Source organism: Melozone crissalis, unplaced genomic scaffold (genome assembly GCF_028551555.1).
Source record: "Melozone crissalis strain CALT ecotype California unplaced genomic scaffold, PUWL_Pcris_2 ptg000014l_1, whole genome shotgun sequence".
NCBI lineage: Eukaryota > Metazoa > Chordata > Aves > Passeriformes > Passerellidae > Melozone > Melozone crissalis.
Window position 1 is genome coordinate 3,112,720 of NW_026535792.1, and position 23,575 is coordinate 3,136,294.

A 23,575-nucleotide genomic window follows, 5' to 3' on the forward strand; every position below is an offset into this window, starting at 1 on the left:
ATTCATAAAAATACTAACTGGTTGTGACGTGAAAGAACTTTGCTAAGTGTTAGAGTCTTAAAAAAACATAAGATAAATCAGTGATCTGGAACGAAACACTGGAATGGAAGTCAATGAAAACGCAGGGTAAGATATTTTGGTTTTATGGAAAAAAGTATTGACTCTTTAGCCAAGAAAGCAAAGTCCTAAGGAATATCATAAAAACTGACATCACAAAGGATTTTTTCACTTTGACACCTTTCAATCCACCTGTTGGTCTTTGGAGCAAGGAAAGTCTCATTCCCCATCCTCCTCAGTGAGGTGTGGAACACAAGTTGTGAAGAGGGCAAGTCTTTGATACCAAAGACAAGAGCTGGAAGGAGGTGGGTGCCCACAGAATCACAGACTGGGTTGGGTTGGGTTGGGAGGTTGAGAGCTCATCTCATTCCATCCCCTGCCAGGGGCAGGGACATCTTCCATCACCCCAGGCTGCTCCCAGCCCCATCCAGCCTGGCTTGGAGCACCTCCAGGACGTGGCACCCAAACACAAACACACCAGAGCTCAAGGGAGGGTGCTCAGGGAACCAGAAGAGGCCTGGGTTAATTTTCTCAGGTGGATTACAGAAAAGCAGGGACAAAAATGCCCCATGAGCTTCAGCCATTTGTTCACAAGAGCAGGAGACATCAGGACTGGACTCCATCCAGCTGGGAACCTGCTTTGAATGACCTTCTGGGGTCAGCCTTGGAAATTGTGTAACAGTTTTGGTATTTTCTCTCTCTGTGGCACAATTTTAACAAACCTGTAATCACAGCACTAAAAGGTGGGAATGTGAGTACAAATCCCCATCCTTAATTGCTTTGCCTGGTTCAGAGTGGGAACTTTTAATTCAAGCCTTCCACTCATCAGGAGGGTGACTGAACCAGCAGAAAACAGTGATTTTTTTTCTGGCTCACTAACCATTAAATAACTCACACAAAGTTGAAAAGGAACAGACTCAAATACTCACATAAATTATTTTATATTAAGGACGTTCAAACTTCTAAGCCCAACAACCCACATACCAAACATTTCTGTAAGATCAAAAGGCACATTTTCTGCTCTCTCCCTCACACAATCCCACACAGATCTAAACTTCATCCTCTTACCAAACATCCTGGGCACTTTATTTTCAGACTGACGGCTCTCTAAAAATCATTTGGTTTTGCCTCCTAGCAGCTATATTAAAACCCATTATGAGAGGAGCAATATCCAAGAGAGCCAGGGGATGGATCTCAATTTGGGCTGCTCGAGACAGACACAGCTTGGAAGACATTTTCAGTAACCCACATCCTGCACTTGGGTTCTCTGAGGTTTGAAAATCAAGCATTAGATGAAGCTGAGTCTAAATTTCTACTACTCCATGCAAATGCTGTAGTCAGGTAGGAACAGATGAGAACCTAAAAATGCCACTTGTATTGGCCTGTAGGTGGACAAGACACGGACAATAACATATTCCAGCATCATCTTTAATCTTATCATGGACAAGGGCAGATCTGACAGTTCCAGACCCAGAGCATCCAGAGATGCTATTCAAACTCACCACCTTGTACTGTGAATGCAGACTGCAAGCAGTCACACCCTCAGCAAAGAATGTAAGAATCTGCTGTAATGCTAATATATATAAAATTTAATCTCTAATGGCTTAAAAATTAATTATTTAAAATGAGTTTACATTTCATTGTAGATCTACTTCAATCTGCTGTTTGTCAATATATGGAATGGAACATCAAACTCAAATTTCTCACCAGCTCAGGACTAGATATCAGAGTTTAAGTAACTCTAGCAAAACAGGCAATGTTTTCAGGGGAAAAATAAAATTGTTAGCTGGTTGCTTATAAAGTTGGCTTGAACTCCAGAATCCCTCCTAGTGCTCCTTCACAAAGTGTTTCACAAAAACCTTCCAAAAATACTCTCCTCATTAGGCCATAAAACAAGGAGCAGGATTGCAAGCTGACCATTCAAAGCAATTATTTGCTCTTTCACACCAGATTAAATGTTGAGTAACCACCACCTTCAGTGAAGTTACAATGGTCCAAGTCAGAAATTAGGACACTTTAGTAGAACACATCCATTAACTTCCAGTTACTCGACACAGAACAGGAGATTATCTATTTGGAGTCTACTAAGACTGAAAATAAACTCTATTTTTGCAAGGCAGAATAGAAGAATTACGGCAAATTTTGTGGTCTTTAAGAAATAGATGATTTTGTGGTAGATCAGTTACTTACAGACCTACATTTTCTCCTAAAAGTATTTACTCTTGTATAACCTATTGCCCATAAGCTTCTTTTAATTCATCTTTCTCACTCCTTTTAGGACTATTTAATGGATGCTGAGGGGGTCTGTAAAAACATAAAGGCAAAAGTGAGGGAAATACTGACCCTGTAGCACCCATCACTCTCAAACCCACTTGTTTTAATTGTACACAACTCTACCACATGAGAAACCTGCAAGTCTGAAGAAGGCTCAGAAATGCTTCCAGACCCTTTACAAGCACCTCTGGAGATGGCCAAACATTCTTCTTGCAAACATGACAACATTCAGAACTTACCTGGGACCTCACAAACAGCAGCCAGCAGCACCAGAGAGCCCAGATGTGGAGGAAACAGCTGGAGCTCTGACTTCTTCACTAGACAGCTGGAGACATCCCAATAAAAGTCAGCAGAGCTTTCGAGCCCAGTGTTTTGCTGCTCCAGCTGCACGTTGTGGTTCCCTGGGGAATGCACTGGCTGAAGAACTCCTGGTAGCATGGTTTCATAAAGCAGTGCACATACCTGCTTTGTTTCTTATTGCCCTGGGATTCAATCACATGCTGAGCTTTACTCTGGCTAATAAGTCAAGGAGAAGAATCCTACAGCACAGATTCAGTGTGCCAGTGATGAAGGAAAAAGCAAACTTTAGTCTATTCCAATTTCCAGAACAGGATAAAACCTTGAGGTAGTGGTAGCCCCAACCAAAGCAGAGGGGAATGACTTGAGCAAAGAGAATTTAAATGCTTCACTCCAGTCTGTCTGGGAAAAGACACAGCAGAGCCTGTTCTGTGCTCTGATAATTTTTCTTTCAAAGGTTCTAATTTTTTGTTATTCACTATGGTAAAAAAACCCCCATGTTTTGCCATATAAAATAAGTACACTTCTCTATCACCCACTTCTACCAATATATATATAAAGATTGTATATTCTAAACACATCATTTGTCAACAGCTTGTAAATCAGGTTTTTCCAAGTAGTAACATTAGCCATTAATTGTTTTAAACTTCACAAGTGAACACTCATACAGGAAATATGATACATAAACAGGAACAAAGTCTTTAGCACAGCATTCAGTACAGCCCAGCCAAAGCCTGGCCAGTCTGCTAGAAACCATCAGCAGCAGCTCTAAACACAACTGCTGGTTGAACAGTGAATGTTCTCCCAGTGATGTTTGTGAAGTTTGCTACTGAGCAATGGAAACAGCATTTTTCCCCCTCTACTACCCTTTAGCAGTAATGTCTTGAAATCTAATCTTCTTCCTCTCCAAATTTTTAGAGTGCAAAACCTTACTGCAACTTTTGGTTGTACGTTTTTCTCATGACTGAAGGCAAATGTTCCAGTTTCTATTTGTGTGTCAGGAATATTCATATCCACCCCCCTTTTTTATTAGTAGTAAATAGAGCCTAAAATGCAGCCTCTGTTTGGTCATTTTTGTATCTTGGTCAGTGCATGAGCTTGAGGAGAAAAGGTGAACCTGTCAGAAAAGCCTGAAGTGGCAGCGCTGGTATCTGAGCAGGGAAAACCCAACCACTCACACTTGAGGAGCAGTTTGTTCCCCCTTCCAAGGCCCAGCTCTAGGGTGAGTTTTGTTTCACTGGGAGGGTGGGCAGGCCCTGGCACAGGTGCCCAGAGCAGCTGTGGCTGCCCCTGGATCCCTGGAAGTGTCCAAGGCCAGGCTGGGCAGGGCTTGGAGCCCCCTGGGACAGGGGAAGGTGTTCCTGCCCATGGCAGGGGTGGGACTGGATTAGCTTTAAGGTCCCTTCCATCCCAAAATATTCTATGAGGGTTTTGTCCATATTTACTGGTAAAAAAAATCACATTACAACTCATGAGACATCTGAACTCCCATTTGTGGGGTTATTTTGAGTCCCAAATGCATTACAGAAGCATGTACCCCAGAGAAGGGAACAGGAGCAGAAGAGACAGACAAACATGAAGAGAAAATGTGTAAAGTGGTATTATGTTATTAAAACATTACATTAGAAATAAACAGAACATAAACCAAAAATAGGTTTTAACCAGGTTTAACTTTTTTCTTTTCTTTTTTTTTTTTCTTTTCTTTTTTTTTAAATTCAAATTGACCCAAAGCAAAAACTTACATTGCAAAGGAAGAACAAAATACATGATGGTATTGGTAACACAGCATTGCATGGAAGCTGCACTTGTGGACAGGTTTTTTCCTCCAAACCAGCCCATCCTGGTAAAGATGCCATATCTTTTCTTTTGCCTCTGGGTATTTATCTGAAGAGTTTGTCCAGATGTGTTCTCCTATGATTGCCAACCAGAGCCAGAAAAACGAATTTTCCACGCTATCCCAAGGAAGCCAGAGTTATTCCAAGCATGAGTGATAGTGAATTAAAAAAAAAAAAAAAAAAAAAAAAAAAAACAAACCCAAAACAAAACAAACCCACTCGAGCTTTTCAAACTAACAAGTATTGTCTATAATGTAAATAGTTTAGAAATATGGTAATTAAATAATCTAAAAAACACTCTTACTCTGCTGTACATTTATAAACATAAATATTTACAAAAACTTTCTGCTTTGTTTTAAAGGATGAGGTTTGCAGTTTGTTAATGATCAGAGTCTTTTACTCATATTGATTCTTTGGTGTGTTTGCCAATTTTTTAAGGTTTATTAAAAGTGTTCAACCGTGAATTTTAAGGTAACGGAACGAGGCTACATCACAAGTCTCTATTATGCACTTCTCCTTCCACATTCTAGTCCAAATGAAAAACAAAAGTCAGTTTGTTCTTCAAAGTATTTGTGCACAATATTGAAAAAAATAAAAAAAACAACCAAATTCCCCCTTATTGAAATTTGGGTAGGATTATCAATGAATAATCCCACTTTATCTGCACTTGAGCACATGGATAACCAGAGATAGTCACAGGACTTTCAGTAGGTTCAGACCCACATGTGCTGTGTGCTTTGCAAGAATTAAGGTGAGAAACCAGCTACAAGAGATGGCTTAGCATTGCAAAAAAGGGTGAGGGCTTCCCTCCACCCTGGGGAGAGGAGAGGATGAAAATTAATTTAAAAGAAAGGCTTTTTACTGGCCTGAAACATATGTGTGTTCCCTTTTAGATGTCAGTTACTTAAAAGAAATAACCAAAAAACAAACCTCAAACAATAAATAATGGAATTACACATTTCTTCATTAAATAGCATTCTTGTTACCAACAAAGTCTTTCATAATTTTCTTCAGTCACAGCAACAGACAGAACAAATAATTTGCCTTAATATAGATTGCAACTAAAATATACTCTAGATTACCTTAGAAAATATTACTGTAAAAATCCATTGGGGAAGGACATTGGTTTAGACCAACTTACAAGTGTAGTGAACAATACTAAGTCTGTTCTGTTTGTTGTTTTTTTAAAGAAAACAGTTTTAAACTCCTGATTTCATGTCAGAAAATGGAAGATTTGAGTTAAAACCTGCCAGTTTGCCCTGTCTCAGCACTGGAGAGCTCAAAGATTGGAATGGCTGATCTTCCCTCCACAGGGGCCAAGAGGTTTGAGCCATGCACTCCAGCTCACAGCTCGTCCCTACTCCACAGATACAACCAGGAGGAAGCACCACAAGCTCTACAAACCAGTGCAGGGTGTCAGGCTGGACTTGCTCACTCACACAGCAGAGATGTGAACTCCTGGTCACTGCTCCAGCAGCTGGGCTTGAACCAGTACAAGCTGGAGATAAAAAGGTTCAACAGCCCATTGCCAACCCTGGGAGCCATGAATCTCCAAAATCCCTCATTGTCTGCAGACCTGATGCAATGCCAGCCACAATAGGGACAGCTAATCCTCCTTGCTTGCCATGGTTCCATGCATCCATTGGCAGTGATAAGGTTCATTCTCAGGGAGCTGCAGTCCAGGCTTATCAAATACTAAAAGGAACTAGCAGAGTTAAATAATATGAGTTTACCTGCCTTACCTTGCTTTTCCTATTTTTAACATTAAGTATTTTGAAAGTGACAGTGTGAAACTAAAAGCCATCATCATTCCTTTCATCTCCCACTTCGGTTGGTGCAATTGCTACAAAAGCACCCCTACTATCAGAGGGGCTCTTCTGGAGCCAGGCAGATGCCAAAATAAAAGCAGAGAACACTGGCAAGAACCTTATGCTGAGTCTGTAATGCCTTGAAAATAAAGAGGGAAACAACTGCACATTTTGGCCCAATCTTTTGATCAAGAAATTAATTTTTCCTATGATCAGAAACAAAACTCTGCAACAGATCTTTTAATACCTTGTTTGAAAGACACATTCAGTAGCCAGATTTCAGCACTCCTCTCAGTTTCCGCTTTCAGATTAATTGCAAAATTTGAACTCTCAATGTCAGTGGGGCTTGTCTTCTTGGTTAATAACTTATGTGCACTTCCCACTCTCTAACCTGAAACAAACTGAATTTCAGAGCAGTCAAAACAACCCCCACCCCCAACACTGCTTTTAAAACCAAAGGGTTTGGCCAATTTACCCTTTTTTTTTTTTTTGGACACAATTTGGCTGAGAACCCGTAGATAAAATGTCAACTGAAAGTGAAATAAAGCAGGTTATACATTCATGAAATTCAGGGAGTAATAATGAACAGGAGCTGCTGCATCATTTCTGTAATGTCATATCAACACTACAGGGAGGCAGCAGCTCCTGCTCTCACAAATAATGCACTGAGCCTAAATGAGGAATAGTGGGGGAATCACACATCAAGGGAAAATACATCAGAGAGATTATTGCACAGGAGGCACCGCATGAGCAACAGAATACATTGGCTTCAAAAAAGTCTAAATTTGTTTCCTCTTAAGTTAATGTAAAAAATACTGAGGCCATGCCTCTCTGTAGTGTACTGTCACTGGTAAAAACAGACTTACAAACAGCCCATTCAACAGGGAATGTTGGGAAAGAGGGCCTGAATTCTCTGGGCATCCCAACTACAGTAATTAGGAAAACAAAAATGCCAAAAAACCAAAAAACAAGCCAATGTATAGACCCATAGACCCTCAAATTGAGCAGGGTAACTGCATTTTTTTCCTCAATTTCCAAATTATATTCATACAGTACCCAAGGACATGTCAACTATCCCCTCTTCCCTCTGTCCTGCAAAAACAAACACCTGGCAGAGACAGAGGTCCCAACAAACAGGGTTCTGGAGGTCTATCTGTATCCTTGTGCAGGACTGGTGCCTTGATTTCCAGACTTTTATGTTCTTGCATCATTGCTCAGCATGCCAACTCAAACCAAGCACTTCCCTCGAGGGGCTGCCTTCCATCTCCACAGCAAGTCTGCACACATAATGTGAAAACAAACAGAAAACCAACAGCAATTTTTAAAATGCAATATCGTATAGAAAGCTTGGACCTTGTAAACTTGGACCAAGAAACCAAAAATTAAGACCTTCTAGCATCTGGTATAAAAAACCCAAGGAAGTGTATACCTGCCTTCTGACTTCACAGAAAAATCAGAATTTGCATAGGATATACTTTGTGCAAGGCAACAAGCCTCTTCAGTATCTGGAATAGAACTAAACTTGCTCACAGTTCCTCTCTTCATGGATATCAGATATCATCAAATTTGTGTTTTAAGTAGTCTTTCATGACCTTGGCAATGGGTAGTTCATCAAGCAGTTTGAGGTTTTGAAGGCCTATACACTGTCGGATTTTAATTCGGCATAGATCTTGCAAGTTTCTGGGCTGTCCTGAAAAGACAAAAGGAACACATAAAAATAAAGTGATCACATTTTGAATGTATTTTAAGACATCATTTACTCTGCAAAATGACAGGGGTTTGCTGTTTCCTAAGAGGGAGAGGGAAAATTACAAGAGAAGCACAAGTTAAAACCTTTTTAATGAACTCAATGAAATCAAGGGATGAATCCTAAAAACATTTTTATATGCACATAATTGTACTGATGCCAGTGTAAAGTGATTTCACCCATGTGAGGATTCCCACCAGGTGGCAACATATGCTTATGCATTACAGAACAGCAGAACCGCTCCATTTAACTTTTTGTGGATTTTTTTTTTTCTATCCTTGGGGGGAAAATCCCTCAGTCTTGCTTTTCTTTCAAACAATGAGATAGAAACTGCTAAGTTCAGCTGTAACAGGACTAGGAAGTATCCTTAGAGAGTGAGGATTTATAAAAGTTATTTCAGGATAGCTGTGGCAGAGTTAAAGATTGGGGTTTTCTTTGCCTTCTAATGAAAAGATAAAGCCTTCAGGCTTTGGATGCAGCCAAACCCTCATCCAACAGAAAGAGATGAAAATGTGAATTAACCACTGTCCACAGAGGAAAAGCTTTACTGATGTCACACTGTCCTAGGCTGTCCCTTCTCCCAAATTCGCCCTAAACCAGGACAAATACAAACTTCAGCATTCCTGTCCAGAATTTTCCAAACTAATCAATTCTCTTTCAAGCTCATTCTTACCAGGAAACTACTCAAAATCAAACACCTTGAAAAAAGTTGAGGTTTGGTCCCTCTATCCAAAACAATCTCGAAAAATTTAATCAAGTCTTGTATCTGAATGCACCCAGCAATGGATCCCAAGGAAGAAAGAAAGAGAAAAAGAGCAGAACAACAGACATTGAGAAATCCTGCCCCAATAAACTCTTCTAGCCTTCAGCACTGCTGCCTTTGGGCCTTCCTAGCCCAGAGATTGCACACAGATCTATGTCTTTAATAGCTGTGAATAGCTTGCCCTTTGTAAATCTGTCTAGTGTTTTTTGAACCCATTCATACTTTCAGTATCCAAAACATCCTGTGGCAACAAATTTCACAATATAATTAGGCGTTGGCTGGAAAACTGCAAAGTAATTTTATTTATTTTAGATCTGCTTCCTGATGGCTTTGTTGCATGCCTGCCATTCTTTGAGTTACAAGGAAAATAATGAATAATTGTTCCCACGCCAGTCATGGTTTTACATACCTTTATATAAACCTCCATCCTCCACTCCTGCTTGGTACCTCTTCCCAAAGCTGAAAACTGCAGCTAACAACCCCCACCATGGGAACCACTCCAAACCTCTGAACAATCTGCCTGCCTTTGTGCTTTTTCCTCATTCTGCTGCAGCTTCTTTGGAGTTATTCCAGTAACACATCAAAGCTGTGCTAATCAATATTTTGATCATCAACTTAACTGTGCAAGCCTCTTTTTCTTAAATTTTTTTTCCCCTTCAAGCCAAGACTTGGTTACGGGACCTGATGAATGTAAAATTCAAAATACTCAGCACCCTGAACAATGTAGGTGCTTCTGTTGGTATCTATAGAAATGGGCTGACAGACAGGTAGGGATTTTTAGACACTGGGATTTATCTTAAGCACTAAAATTATCCAGGGCAAGCCAGCAGAAGTAATGCATGAAAATAGTCTCAGTCTGCTTTTAAAGAAATTAGGTTTGAAATTAAAAAAACATGAAAATTTTGAGTTTCCTTTAAGTAAGTTGAAAATACTTTTATTATACTTATCACCACCTAAATGTCAATTTATTTTTAGTTAAATCCTTCATCCATTACTTAGAACACAGACCAATAGTTACTTTATCCACCAGTGGTTTCTTCTTGGCAAATTTTTTTCCACCTGAAGGAAAGAATTTAGGCAACTCAGACAACAGCAGAATGCTCAAACTTCAGGGAAAGGAAAGTTATTTTGGTAAGAAACCAAGCAATCTTAATGGTGATAAAGAAATAGTTCTGATGCTTTAAAACAGGGTTCAGAAAGCAAAAGTTGACTGCAAACAGCAGCTTTAGAAATGATAAAGGACTAGAGGACTTTGTGTATTTTCTGTAGCAGAGTACACAATAAATCAGCTATGAGACACTGATTTCTGGTTTCAGAAATAAATGCCTTTTAATTAACATCCTACGTGGGTTTTGAGAACATAAAAGAACAGACGACTTAAAATACCCAGAAGAAATTGGTCATCAGTTAATTCAAAAAGACCTGATTATCAAATGTATGACATTTTCCCCTGATAAGCCTAAAAAATATTTCCTGGGAATGTGTTAACAATGGACATTTCCAGTGTTAAGCACCAGTTGCTACATCTAGTGGCTGCTGGTGTCTTAGGTCACGCCTTGCAAATTCCAGGGTTATTAATGCATTTGTGATTTATTAGAAACGGTGTCTGGAACACTTACTCATTCTTGGTTGCATCTGAATGAAAAAGAAAAAAAAATAAAGGATTACGGCCCGATGTCAGTGAACCTTAGTTTGGCAAATGAAAAATGTTATTAGTAACTTGGCAAAGTAAGACAAGTTAAATGATGAATTAAGTTCTCTTTAAAAACGATTAGGAAGTTGCAACTTTGGTTATATCCTGCAGCACAAGTTTGGGAAGTTATTTAGGCAAATAAGCTGGAAAGGAAGAGAATTAAAAGAGAAAGAAACAAAAACCTCCACAAACATGAAAGGTACGATTGGCCTAATTACCACTATCATGCAAAACAGGCACATAAAACTACTGATCACCTTAAAAACATCCAGCACATCCCTGAAGGGCCACCTTGCTGCTGTTATTCTGGATTTGCTCATGTGTTCACCAAATCATTACATGCTGCAATTTATTTTGCAAGCTTTAAAGCACTAATTAATTAAATTAGAAGTATTAATTGCAGGAGAAAGAAACACAGTTCATCTTTTCCCTTTTAGAGCTTGTACTCTGTGCTGGAAGGGAAAGCAGAAATCCCCAAACCTGACAGAAAAGCTTCTTCCAAACAGAAGAAATGTAAGGCATGACCTTAAAACATCAAAAGGAATTGTTTTTTGATTTTTTCCTAATCTAGATGCAGCAGACTTCAGTACGTATAAAATTAAAGCATTTTCCTAAATCAGTTCTTCAGCTGCTAACAAAGTTTCTGAGCTTTCTCCCACTTAAATAATTCTTTTACTCGAATAATGAAATAAGCCTTTTAAATTATTATTAAAAGATCAGCTTTTGCTGATAGAGCAAAGGAAAAAAACCCCATGTTTTAACAGCAACAAATTATTACAATTAATCTAAACTTCCATTCAAAACTCAATTCCTTTCCTTTTACAGTTTCAAGATTTTTCTGGTATGGTATCTGAGAGTTTGCTGTTGTATCCCACAGGCAGACAAAATTTCCATTTAGGATTTTCTACCTGGCCAAAGAACTGTGTCACTGTAAAAACTGCTCTGCATCTATACCTGTGCCTTCCCTCTGCAGACAATGCTCCCCAAGAAATAAAACACTAACTCACCCAGTAAGTCTATATTTAAGGACTATCAAGGCATATTTGTGATGCCTCTGACAACTCTCTTTTTTGAGGACTTTAATCCAGTACTATAAAGCTGGAAAAAGAGGAATCCCTATCCATTTCCTCCACTGCAGATGGAGAGCAAAAAAATCCATGTAAAAATACAATGCAACAATCATGAACTGACCTTTCTGTTACCCAAGAGAAAACTTGGGAAAAACTGAAATTAATACATTGTAGGCTGCAAGAAGATCCCCTCTGATGTATTGTTCTAACTACTAAAAGAAAAATACTTTTAAAGCAAACAATCAGTGCCATTGGTTTCAAGTGGATAGGCTGATTCTGAAGAAATTAAAAAATGAAAAATAACATCAGTGACATAATTCAGAAGCCGCCCACAGTTTTCTCTACAATATTAATGCATCTCTCTAAAAAACCTTAGAGTGGTATTTCTCAAACTGAGCCTTTGTCCCTCCTGGGAATTCTGAAAGGCTGAAAACAGTAGCGAGAAACCATTTGGTAATTTCTTTTTAGCTACAAAGGGAACTTAAAAATAAAAATCTTCTGAAACATTTTACAAAATAGGTTGAAACCACGCTGATACATGCTGGCAACAGCTCAGCTCCTCTAGAATATCAGGAAAAGTATTTATTTCTGCAGCAAGCCCTTACACCCATCCCTTATTTCACAACGGTGAGGGAATGCAGCTACTGCCAGCAATTCAACTGAGTTCTGAATTTGTTGGCTTTTTTGAAGGGGGGAAATGAAAAAGATAATTTAAGTTATCAACTGGAAACTCACACCCAGAAAACACACTGGGGAGGATGCAGAAAAATGGGATCACAGGGAAAGGCTGGGATCACCTAGGGAGTGACAGAGGCTGAGCCAAGGGGAACTCGGCTGCTCAGCGCAGTAGGTGTAAAGTTAAGGAAATGCACTGCTTGTATTCTGTATAAAACAACTGCAGAAGAACTGGAGATTATTGCAATAACCGCCAGCATTCAAAACATCAGAAAAAGCTAACACCAAAAATCTACAGGTCTAAAATATAAATATCAGACAGGCAGGGATGAGTGTAGAATTCAGAGTGTGCATTGAGAGCGTGAACAAATTCCTCCAGCTCGACAGGACATGGAGAGCTTTTTAACTGGCTATCATGGAAGCTATTTTAAAAGTTCTAATTTAATTTTGTGTTCAGTATGTCTCTGCTAGAATGTCTGAGCCTGACATATGTTTTCATTGGTCTCTGAAAAATAATTCCCCACAATGAGCTTTAGATGTCTATTAAATTTCAGTCTATCTGGCACAGAAATTCTGTACTATTTTGGACTGAAAAATGCTATTTGAAAAAGCAGAATATCAGTAAGGCTCAATGTTATACTTAACAGGTGTATTTGGCAAAGAAATTAAGATTTAAATATGCTTGCAAAGGTATTTTTTAAAAAAATTTGTGATATCTCTGTAAATTCAGTCCCACTGAAATTGCTATGGAAATGCAGCTAAGAATTTCAACACCATAATGTTTATCTATTTTTAGGAGACTGTAAGTAAAGTGCTCTGAAAATCAAGACAGGCTTAAGATGCATTGTTTTGCTAGTTGAAAATTATTTTTGCAGAGTAGAGCATAGGTGTACAAATGGCTGTACCTTAAGTGCCACATATAAAAATAGCCTTCAATATTTTTTTATGAAGGCCTCTTAAAAAATTCCTTCAAAGTAAATAACTTATATGCCTACACAATATGATTCAACTACTTAATATAGTCAACTATAGAGCAGAAAATTAAAAAATAATCCCCTTATCCCAGTTCCCTGTGTAACTGGATGACAAAGCAGACCTCAATCATCACTGCAAGATTTCCAGCAGCACCCAAGGAAACAAGTAAAAGCTGAGATTCCAGTAAAGATCTGCTGTTATTACAAACATAAAAACACCATTTCCTTTGCAATTATCCATTAAATAAAATATGTAGAAATCTACTTAATTCACTATGACACTTCTGTATTTATAAAAGTTAAAACTATGCAGAGAGAAAGTTTTAAAAATCTTCTTCCAATTAAAAAATAAAATTCTAGTGAAAAGTTATCTTGATTTAGCCAAGGGATAGAGACAAAGGATGTACAGGATTAAGGATTTCCTTAACAGAACTTCTGTCTCAGTTACTCTGTATATTTACAGTGCTGTATAAATTTAAACACAAAATTACACTCTCCGGCCAAAGCCAAAGAACTGCCCTTTGAAAAATCAGAAAAGGAATGCAGCTGAAACATTTGCAGTTAAATTCACTGGGTGACCTTTAGATGCTGTTCCAGAACTGAACTGGGTTCTTTGGTACCTGTTTCCACACCAGCCACAGCACACTGCTCTGGCCAGACCATTTCCTGAGCTCTGCCTCGACACAGACCAGCAGCTCCTCACAGCCCCTCCTGCTCCTGAGCTGAACACAAATTCAGTTAAAGGGGGACTATGGGCAGGGGGAAGTTTCCAGGCCTTTGTAAAATTCCCTTATTTAAAGATCCTAATTGAAATTCCTAATATCTTGAGGTTTATTTAAGCCCTTACATATTTTTCTAACACTTGCATTTTTTCTACCTCCCACATTCGTTTTCTAAGTTCTAATATTCTCAAACCCCATTCAACTTCAAAATAAATAATTTCATCCAGGACTGTGATTGCACACTAATTTTATAAATATGTACACTACCAATAATAGTCTCAATGTATCTCTGTTTTTCTATATACTTTAATTTCTCTACTTTGATTTGCATTAGTGCATTCCAGGCTTATCACATTAACACTCCTGAAGAGGCAGGTTCAGACCATGTGAAAATGGAAACATTTACACTGCTCTAAACCAACTCTTTATCAAATGATCTTAGGTACTATGGTGGCTGCCAATAAATGCTTTTTGAAATAGGAAAGTGTAATACAGATAAGGAGAAGGAAGGTGATTACTAAAATCATTGAGCAGTTTTCGTCCTCATTTTTTTTCTGAGGAAGACTTTGCTTATTTTTGTATTGTAAAAAAGAGAGAGGGGAAAAAGAAAAACACACAAGTCTGAACACCAAGTCAACAGCAGACTCATGGTCAAAAACTCTGTTGTTCCTAACTTCCAGCTTTGTGTTTAAATAATGAAACACAACTATAGAATAACTTCCTCTTGGAATTATTCTAGGAGCAAAGGAATCTCTACCTGTAACCAGGAAGAATATCAGACCTTCAGGGTCAACCCCCAAAATCCAATATCTTCTTGCAGACTCTCAGGGCCAATACTGAGTATTTCTGAGAGCTTGGTTTCTTGCCTGTTATTCCCAACCGGGGACCTGGGCTAAAGGCTGCCATTATTACCGATTACAATACCTACCAAAACAAAAAGAAATTCACAAATGATGTTTTCTGAGAAACTGAAACTGCACAAATACGTTTTCCAAGTACTAAAAAAAATAGCTACTCACAGCTTACATGTAGACTACTAAACAGTATCCCATTTATATGCAGCATGCAACTGCTTTCACTTGAAGACACAGATCAGTTTGATAACTTTGGTATTTAATATCTATTAATCTTTAGCCTTAAAAATGTTAATCTACTGTAAAAATATAAACTATTTCCTGTTTTACTAGCAAATATACTCTTCAAAACTTCAGATGCAGATATAAAACTTACAGCTATGGATTTCTATATCAATCACTTAGTATAAGATTCAAATAAACTGAAATTCCCGTTAAGCCCCACGAACAAGGCACTGTTGCCAACCTCAGAAGAGTTTCAGGAAGAATTCCAACAGAAGAATTGTCAAAAAAATTTGTAAATTTTTTTTATCTAGAAAATACATATTGCAGTAGACTCCCAAACAAGATTCTTTCCCAAAGTACTACAGCATGAGATCTCAACAATTCCCTGTACAGTCAGACTTAACCGGGAGCTCCACTACCAAAATGCCAGCTTGCTCTTTATCCATCTCATCTCTTATACAGCATCTTATTAAAGTAATTATTCATGAAAAGCAGGGAAGACAGTGTTTGGATATTTACAAAAAGGGCAGCAGAGTTTGTTTACAGTGGTTTGTAAACATATATTGATAATTATTTTGCTCAGAAGCAGAGAGCTGTTTTTGTCAGCACTGCTTTCCCACTTCTCCCTCCAACAGCACAGAACTGGGACAGCTCCAACACAAATTAAAGCTACTTTTTTTTGTAGCAGAATTTACTTCTCACTTAACATTAAACCCTTAAGGTATGGAATCTGCAAGCTGAAAGTTACAGTACCTGTTTCCTTTGGTCTTTAGACACTGAGGAAACACGGGAGCAGCCTAAGCTTTCATGCTTACTGATACATCCTGAGACTGAAACACTGCAAGTCTGGATATTATATCATCTCCTAAAATCCCTAAAATCCCTGACACTGCAACTATATAGTGAGAGGCTTCCAAAAAGGAAACCAGAAAGAAATGTGTTTAAATGAGAAGGGGCAGGCAAATTAAACCAAAATTGCTTAATTGCTTGTATATCTTATTACCAACTTCCACCTTTCCTGAAATTCCCTTTCAATTTCAGATATGAACAAAAACAACACCACAAATCATTATAGGAAAAAAAAGGAAATTCCAAATGCTTACTTGTGTCAGCTACTGACAACAGATCTCAGCTGATTCACTTCCAGCCCACACTGACTTTCAGTTTCTTTACAGAATATATAGGTTATCTAATTCTCATTAAAAAATTACCACATTCAAAAAATAAAAGGAGCTGTAGGGGACAAAAAAAGGATATCTGAAACACCAGATCTTCTGTAGTGCAGAGATCATTCTAGATGGATGATAATTTGCCAGGCCATCTTAACATATTTGCATTGGCAAACGCTGCCAAATGCTTATCAGCAATTCCTATATGCTTTAGGAAATACTATGACTATGAAACATTAGTACAGCACTCCATGCTGAGAGAGGAAAACTTTCAGTAGATCTAGTGCACCAAAAACCGGGAATCAAAAGCGATCCGGAAATTCGGAGCCTAATACTATTTCTAAATATCAGAAGTCACGATGAATTAAAATCTCTCGTATTTCAAAGACATCAACAAAATCAAATCAAAGCTACACAGCACATGAAATCCCTTCAAGTTGCAGGAATGAACTGTGGCATTTTTTTGTCTGGTTTAAGGGAGGGAAGGAGGGAATGTGGGAGAACACAAAGCAGCCAAAGCTCTCTTCTGCCCTAGTTGTAGTGCAGATGAAAAAGCCATCAACTGCCGAGGATTTGCGTGGCAATAAAAAAGCAAAACAAAAGACACTAAAAAACCCCTAAACAAACAACAAAACCAAACTCAAAAGTCTTACGTGCTAAGGCCAGAAATAAAATGAGATTTTACAGTTCACTCTTTTAAAATGAATGCTTCCCGTAGATATTTAAACAAAACTAATTTAAATGAAGTACACTTAACATTAGCTCCTTTGACAAGTAAGAGTTTCCCAGTATCACAATCCCTTCACCTTCCCAGAAATTTTCTACTGCATTTAAATAGCATAAAGGGGCAGAGAGGAAGCTTTTTTTTTCCTGGGGGCTAAATTCAAAGAAGGCTTTTAGAGGACATTGTGTCCTGTGATTAACTTCTCTTACATACATACTTGTCACTTCTTGTAAGAAATCCAGACAGGGTCGGCTACTTCCAGAAATACTTATTGAAACAGCCAGTGGGGTCTGTCCTTCATAGTTCCTTGTGTTAGTGTCTGCTCCGTAATTATACAACATTTGTGCACAAAGCACATCATCTCTAAGAGCAGACAAGTGCAAGGGTGTCTGTCCATCTTCCAAGCGCCCCAAGTTTGTATCGGCCCCTCTCTGGAGGAACATTCGGCAGTACGAGTGATTGCTTTTGATCACAGCGTATCGCAACAGGAAACCGTTCTGAATGTCGATGTTGGCATTGTGGTCCAGGAGGATTTTCACACAGCTTGACCTCTCCCGGATAATGGCCAGCTGGAGTGGTGTAGTACCTTTATCACTGAGCGGATCAACCTCAGCCTTGAACTCCAGCAGGAGCCTGACAAAGGAGTCCCTGCCGTAGTGAGCAGCGACGTGCAGGGGAGTCCAGCCGTCGTTGCTCTTGGCGTTAATAATGTCACTCCTGTAGTCGGATTCCAGCATCAGGCGCGCGATCCTCGCCCGGCCGTGCATGGCTGCGTAATGCAGGGCAGTGAAGCCTCCAATTAAGTCCTTGACTGTGGGATCAGCTGAAGTTAAAATAAAATTTAAAAATAATTAGAAGGCGTTATGGTAATCCGGTGCTGGGAAAAAAAAAAAATTAAAAAAATAAATTCAAACGGTAATTGCTAGTCTTTCCAGACATAGCATGACAGGATTTTTTGTACTTCAAACTAATTCTTGCTTTCATGAACATGCTATTTTTAAGACAAAGTTATAAAAAAATTTTTTTTTGTAACTCGTTCTTAAATACAATTTTTTCTCATACATATGTTTCCATTTGACAAATACTTTTCCACATCTTCCTAGCACTCTCAGGAATTAATTACTAATTACTCAAATTTTTCTGTCCATCCAGTTTTCCCCCAGCTCTACAATATTACATTTCTTTCTCAATGTTCAACTTTTTATTTTCCCTTGTGTTGCTTCTTGGTCTTAAAAAGAAGCATGTGTAGAAACATCTGCTGTCCCAAATTGCGGATGTTTTGTGGTCTGGCAGCATTGTATTGTTTTTAGGGTGTAATGCTGTATTAGGTAAAATGTTTCTCTGTGGTCTGCAGGATTTCCAAAGCATGTAGGATATATGTTATTTTATATTATCTTGATAAAGTCTCTTTTTATAGATGATGAAACTGTTTAGAACCTGTTCTGAATTTATAGTTTCACAAGAGTTCAAGAATGTAAAAACCCACTTCTGAAAGGAGTCAGATAAGCTGTTAGTGCAGAGTACAGGTAATTACAGATTTATTTCCTCTTCACACAGCACAAACACTCAGACTGATTTATTAATTTAAAAATTAAAATAATCCAATCAATTTACCTAATTTCCTCAGGACACCCAAACTTGTTATACAAGTGACTAATTAATTACCCAAGGCAAGGTGCCATTTCTCAGCTAGAGAACAAGCCAGGCTTTGAAGTTTCTCCTTCCACCATCCATGGGTGCTGCTGTTGGACACTAAAAGCACAAACTACACTGTGGAAATCTGAACATTTTCCCAACCTCAGTTAGATACCATCTGCACCAGAAGACCTGCTCTAAGTTCAAAACACAATATTAATTGCAGGCTACCCTAGACTGAACACACCTGAACACACAAAGGTGCAAACACAAAACAGGAAAAAGCTTCCCAACCCACTGTGATCATATCCAGATAACACCAAGCAGATATTATACCAAAATGAAAAGACTGGAAGGAAGGAGTAGAGAATACAGCTGCAAAGATGATCCAGCAACTTTAAGGATATTTCTAAATTGAAAGAGAAGATGGAGAGGAAGGAAGCAAACTAACAAAAAAAAAACCAAAACAAAAAAAAAAAAAAAAAAAAAAAACAACAAAAAAATGAATTCAGCCTGGCTACACAGAGAAATAAGTTGTGAGAACTGCCTCTAGTGCACAGAACAGGAATAAACATAGAAATAAGGGATATGTTAAGGAAAGTTTAGTTCCTTGCTAATGACAGCTTTCCTAATCTCCCATGAAAAGCAGAAGTCTCAGTGCTCTGAAAAGTCACACTAACCTGAACTAAAGGAATGAATGCAGTACCCAGAGCTCAGCAGGAAAATGCAGCCAGTGACTGAATGGGTGTTCTTAACCTGCACTGTGATCACGTCCAAAATGCAGCAAAGAATCAGCACAACCCACACAAAGATAAGATTTCAAAGTGGTGCTGCTCCCAAGGTATCTTTATTCACAATAGCTCAGACTATTCTACATTGACTTCTGAGTGGTGATAAATAAAGGGGGTAACAGGCATGAGAACAAGCAGAGGGATGGTACAATCTGAGGGGCAGAACTGAGGACAAAGAGGGACATGATGGAAAGGAGACAGCAGCACGCAGAGCTGTCTTCCACCAAAAACTATTTTTAAAAGAAATAATGTTTCAGTTGTACCTTTTCTCTCCCACATTGCATAAGGCATGCAAGGCATCATTTCTACCCCCAGATGAGGTGCAGGTCATTGCCAAAGCCTGTTTAATCAGTGCCATTTCCAAATTCAAGCAGATATGGCCCAACTTTTATATCTGCACCTATATGCACTTCTATACTTGTTGTTGTAATCCAAACCAAACAATTTCCTTGCAACACAAGGATGCCTTTTACCTACAGTTTTAAGTACCTTTCCACACCTTCTTTACTCCCAAAATGTCATTGCTTTGGACCACTAAAGTGAACCCAAAAATTACTAAGTCATGTAAGAGAAGTTTCTTAAGAAGGGTAGGAAAAAAAGCCTCAGAGCTGGGCTACCAAGCAACACAAACAACCAACCTTTCCATAACAAACCCCTTAGAAAAACCTCGTGAAAATATACTGTAATTCCCATTAAGATTATGGATTTCTAGTGAGCCAACAGTCAGCCTCTGGATTAGAGAAACAATTTTAACAGGATCGAAAGGTCTGCTGCTATTCCACCAATGTCCTGCTGCCACCTCCTGGAAAACTCCCGAATTTCACGGGAGCTTTTAGCAGAGGCTGGACCTGCGTGAAGTTGCAAACCAATTCCATCCACTCAGTCCCTGTCTCAGTAAAAGTAACACCCCAAAGCTGATGCTGCCTAAAGAACTTGTGCTGCTATGGGGCTACTGCCTGATTTTTCTAAAATTTTCAGTATCATGTAAAGCAATTCTCTTCCCCTGGAACATGAGCAAGGTAAAAATGAATTGGGAATGACTCTCAGATAACCTTTTAGAATCTGCAGAGGGGTAAAAACTACCTAGTAGTTTTAGCTAGAAAAGGATCAAGCCAGCACCTGCCAGTAGTTCTCTATCTCATCTCCATCCTGACTGCCAAACATTTCTTTCATTCCAAGCTTCCCACTCATATGGGGAGAGCAGATTATAGAAACATGAACAACTGCATTTGGTCACATCCAATGTCTTAAATATAAGGCAAAATACAATGGGACAAAACTTGAACAGCTTATCAAGGGTACCAATTACTGCAATCAAGCTCACTCCAGATAGAAAATCTGTAGCATTGAATGATACTGAGATTATTTTATTTCATGTGTAAATTGGGCACATAAACTAGATATTAAATAGTTATTTAAAGTCCACTGTTAATAAAACTCTTTCTAATACTGCAATCTAGAGGATATAAAGATTGATAGATAAAAGACTCATATTTCAGAGTTTCAATTTACAGCTCAGTGGGACAGTTTTCCTTTTTCTTTGACACCTTCCTTAGGTCACTCTATCACAGTAATTTGGAAGCCAAGAAAGCAATGCTTAAGCAATGCTTCTGGCTTCATGGAGTACTTCTATTATTTCAAGCTTATTTCCCTCAGCTAGGGCTTAATTCTGACCACAAGGTTTAGAAGCATGGCTACATGCAGCTTCTGTTTTGAATTTCCTAAGATAACATTGATACAGAGATGTCCAGGAAAGCATTACTGTTCAGAGACAGAAACACTTTAGGAGCTTAGAGGGGGGTGAGCATTTGGCATTCTCTAGATGCTCCCAGATTCTGCTTGACCTTACTAAAATTTAGATACCTTGAAGCCAAGACTAAAAATAAATTATAGGGCTGCTTGGCTACTTTCTCTTACTATTTCATATCTAGGAGCTTCAGTGAATTATTTCTTCATTTTAATATGAAAAACCAGAAAGTGCTCAGTCAAAGGTATCACCAAGGGACAGCTAACTGGACACTTTCAAGATTTTAGCTTGTTGTAACATTAATAGTAGTGGTTGGAAATTAATAAAACATATTTCTCGTCCAGTGTTGGATTGTCTGTCTCTGTATGTCATATTAAAAATTTACAAAGTACACTAAAGGGAAAACAGGCTTGTTTTACTAGATTACTAAAGATTACTAAAAACTACACTCTCTGTTTTGGTGTTGCTTTGTGACTCTGGACCGTTTTATGGGTTGGAAGAAATGGCTTCATAGAATATTCATTTTAATAAAGTGAGACAAATACACTAAGAAAATCAAATTCACTACTTCTTATGAAAACTAAGTTTCTCCATGGTTGTGATGAACTTTCTGCATTTCACCAGTTGCTAAATAATATTTGTTATCTGACTTATCCCCTCTGTATCTAGTTGGTATTTCTGCTGGCTTCATCCTTTAGTCTGGACTGTTTTTTCTGCATTTTCCCCATCTATCTGTGTCTCCTTCCTCAGCAGATAATAAAAAGCTTCCTGCTGTTCCACCACCTCCACTCAAACAGCCAATCTGCATGCACAACACTGTCCTCTGGCTCTTTTCTTTGCTGGTGACCAATGATGGAAGAGAAAAAGCAAAAGCAGGAGGCGGACAGGTCATGACTCCCATAAGAATCTACTTTTTATTTCCAGGTCAGTGACCAGATTCCCTCTCAGCCTTTATTAGCCCAACTCACCCTCCATCCCACTAGCAGGCTATGCTGGGAGTGCTGGGAGCCTTGCAGCATCTCAGATCTGAAGCACAGCACTCTACCCTCAGCAACAGCCCACTGTGCTTTTCCCACTCCTATTTTCCCCATGAAAATATTCCCAGCTCTGCTCAGCTCCATCACCCTCCAGACAGCCACAACCACCACCAGCCACCCCTTCCTTCCCATCTCAGCTCCCTCTTTCCCCAGAACTCCACAGGCTCCCTCTCACTGTCAATTTACCACCAATATATAGTTCAATACTCTCTATTTTATAACAGAAAAGGACTTTTTCCTTCACCCCAGTATCTTTTTTTTGTTCCACAGGGATTAAACACCAGCAGCAAAGCAATCCACTCCAGAGGGAGAAAAGCAGAGACCACGTGAGCAAAGGTAGACACAAACCTCTGCCTAATGAGGGTGGCATGATTAACTCAGCTTGTGAGAGTCAACTCACTTGCTGCTTAATAACTCATTTGTGACATTATTATGTGATAAATACTCATTATTTTTGTGCCTGTTTTGAGGGTAAACGAGGCAAGGCAGCAGGCAGTGCCAATTTTGGGGAGCGAGGCTCAGCTGCAGGGAAGCTGCTGTGGATGACTAAACCTCACACTATTTGTTACTCAACTTTCTCATCCTAGTGATTCAACTCCAAGCTGCCTCAGGACAAAGGTGTTTCATTACTGGCAGTTTTCATGAGGCATCACATTCAGCCGCTACTTTGTATGGGAAAGAGTAACAACAAAAATAAAAACAAACAGCTGCATCAGCAGCTCTGTATTATGAAAACCTATAAAATGAAAATACATAGGAATACAGAAGGCATTGGGGGTTTTTTATCATCTTTAAACTTGCAGATAAAAAGTTAAAAGCAATGTATGTGACTTAAAGCCTCAAACTTTTGAAGGTTTGAGATTATCTGCATAAATTACTTTTAAAAAGTAGAATTTAAAGTTATATACTATATAGAAATAATTTTTTTTTCCCCTTCCAAGAAGGCCACAAGGGTTTGCCCTTTCTATGTGGTTACAATCTGTAGTAGGTGCATCCACAGAGTCCAGTTGCTCAGGCTGTGTCTCACCACTGGTCTTAAGGAACAAATCACTGATTGTGCCATCACCACAGCCTGTTAATGCCACCCCACTTCCAGGATGATCCATAAGCTGACAAACCCAGTGACAGACACAAGGGGTCCATATGCTCAGATACACAAAGCATCAGAGAGATCATTTCAGTTTCCTTGGGGCTGAACACCTCATCATTCATTTGGTAAGAACAGTGCCAGAATAGAGGATGCTGTTCTTCAAGAGCACTGATCAGAACATGGAGAACATCTACTGATTTCCTCTCCAGCACCACTTTAAAAGATTAGGATGATCCCTTTCTAAAGCTTCAGGTGGCCTTGGAAGATGATAAAGCACTGAGAAATTCTGACTGTACCACCTGAGGCATAATAATCATCACCCACATGAGTACCACTTAAATCAACAAAACTCACTCAGCTCTTGAAATAAAGTTTCATCGTGGCTGGA

The 23,575-nt window shown here is 38.8% G+C and overlaps 1 protein-coding gene across 3 annotated transcripts in view; it reads right to left on the bottom strand.

The window, feature by feature from the left end:
* Positions 1-4,295: 4,295 nt before the first annotated feature.
* ASB7 (ankyrin repeat and SOCS box containing 7) overlaps positions 4,296-23,575 on the bottom strand; it is a 30,535-nt gene continuing 11,255 nt past the window's right edge. For 2 of the 3 annotated variants that reach the window (XM_054272890.1, XM_054272891.1), the window contains 2 exons: positions 17,105-17,710; positions 4,296-7,961 (listed from right to left, as the gene is read on the bottom strand). In XM_054272890.1, coding sequence (XP_054128865.1) covers positions 7,822-7,961; positions 17,105-17,710 — 746 coding nt within the window. In that variant the 3' untranslated portion in view covers positions 4,296-7,821. Of the gene's footprint in view, positions 7,962-14,751; positions 14,840-17,104; positions 17,711-23,575 lie in introns of those variants that run through there. The other variant, XM_054272892.1, reaches the window with a different exon arrangement.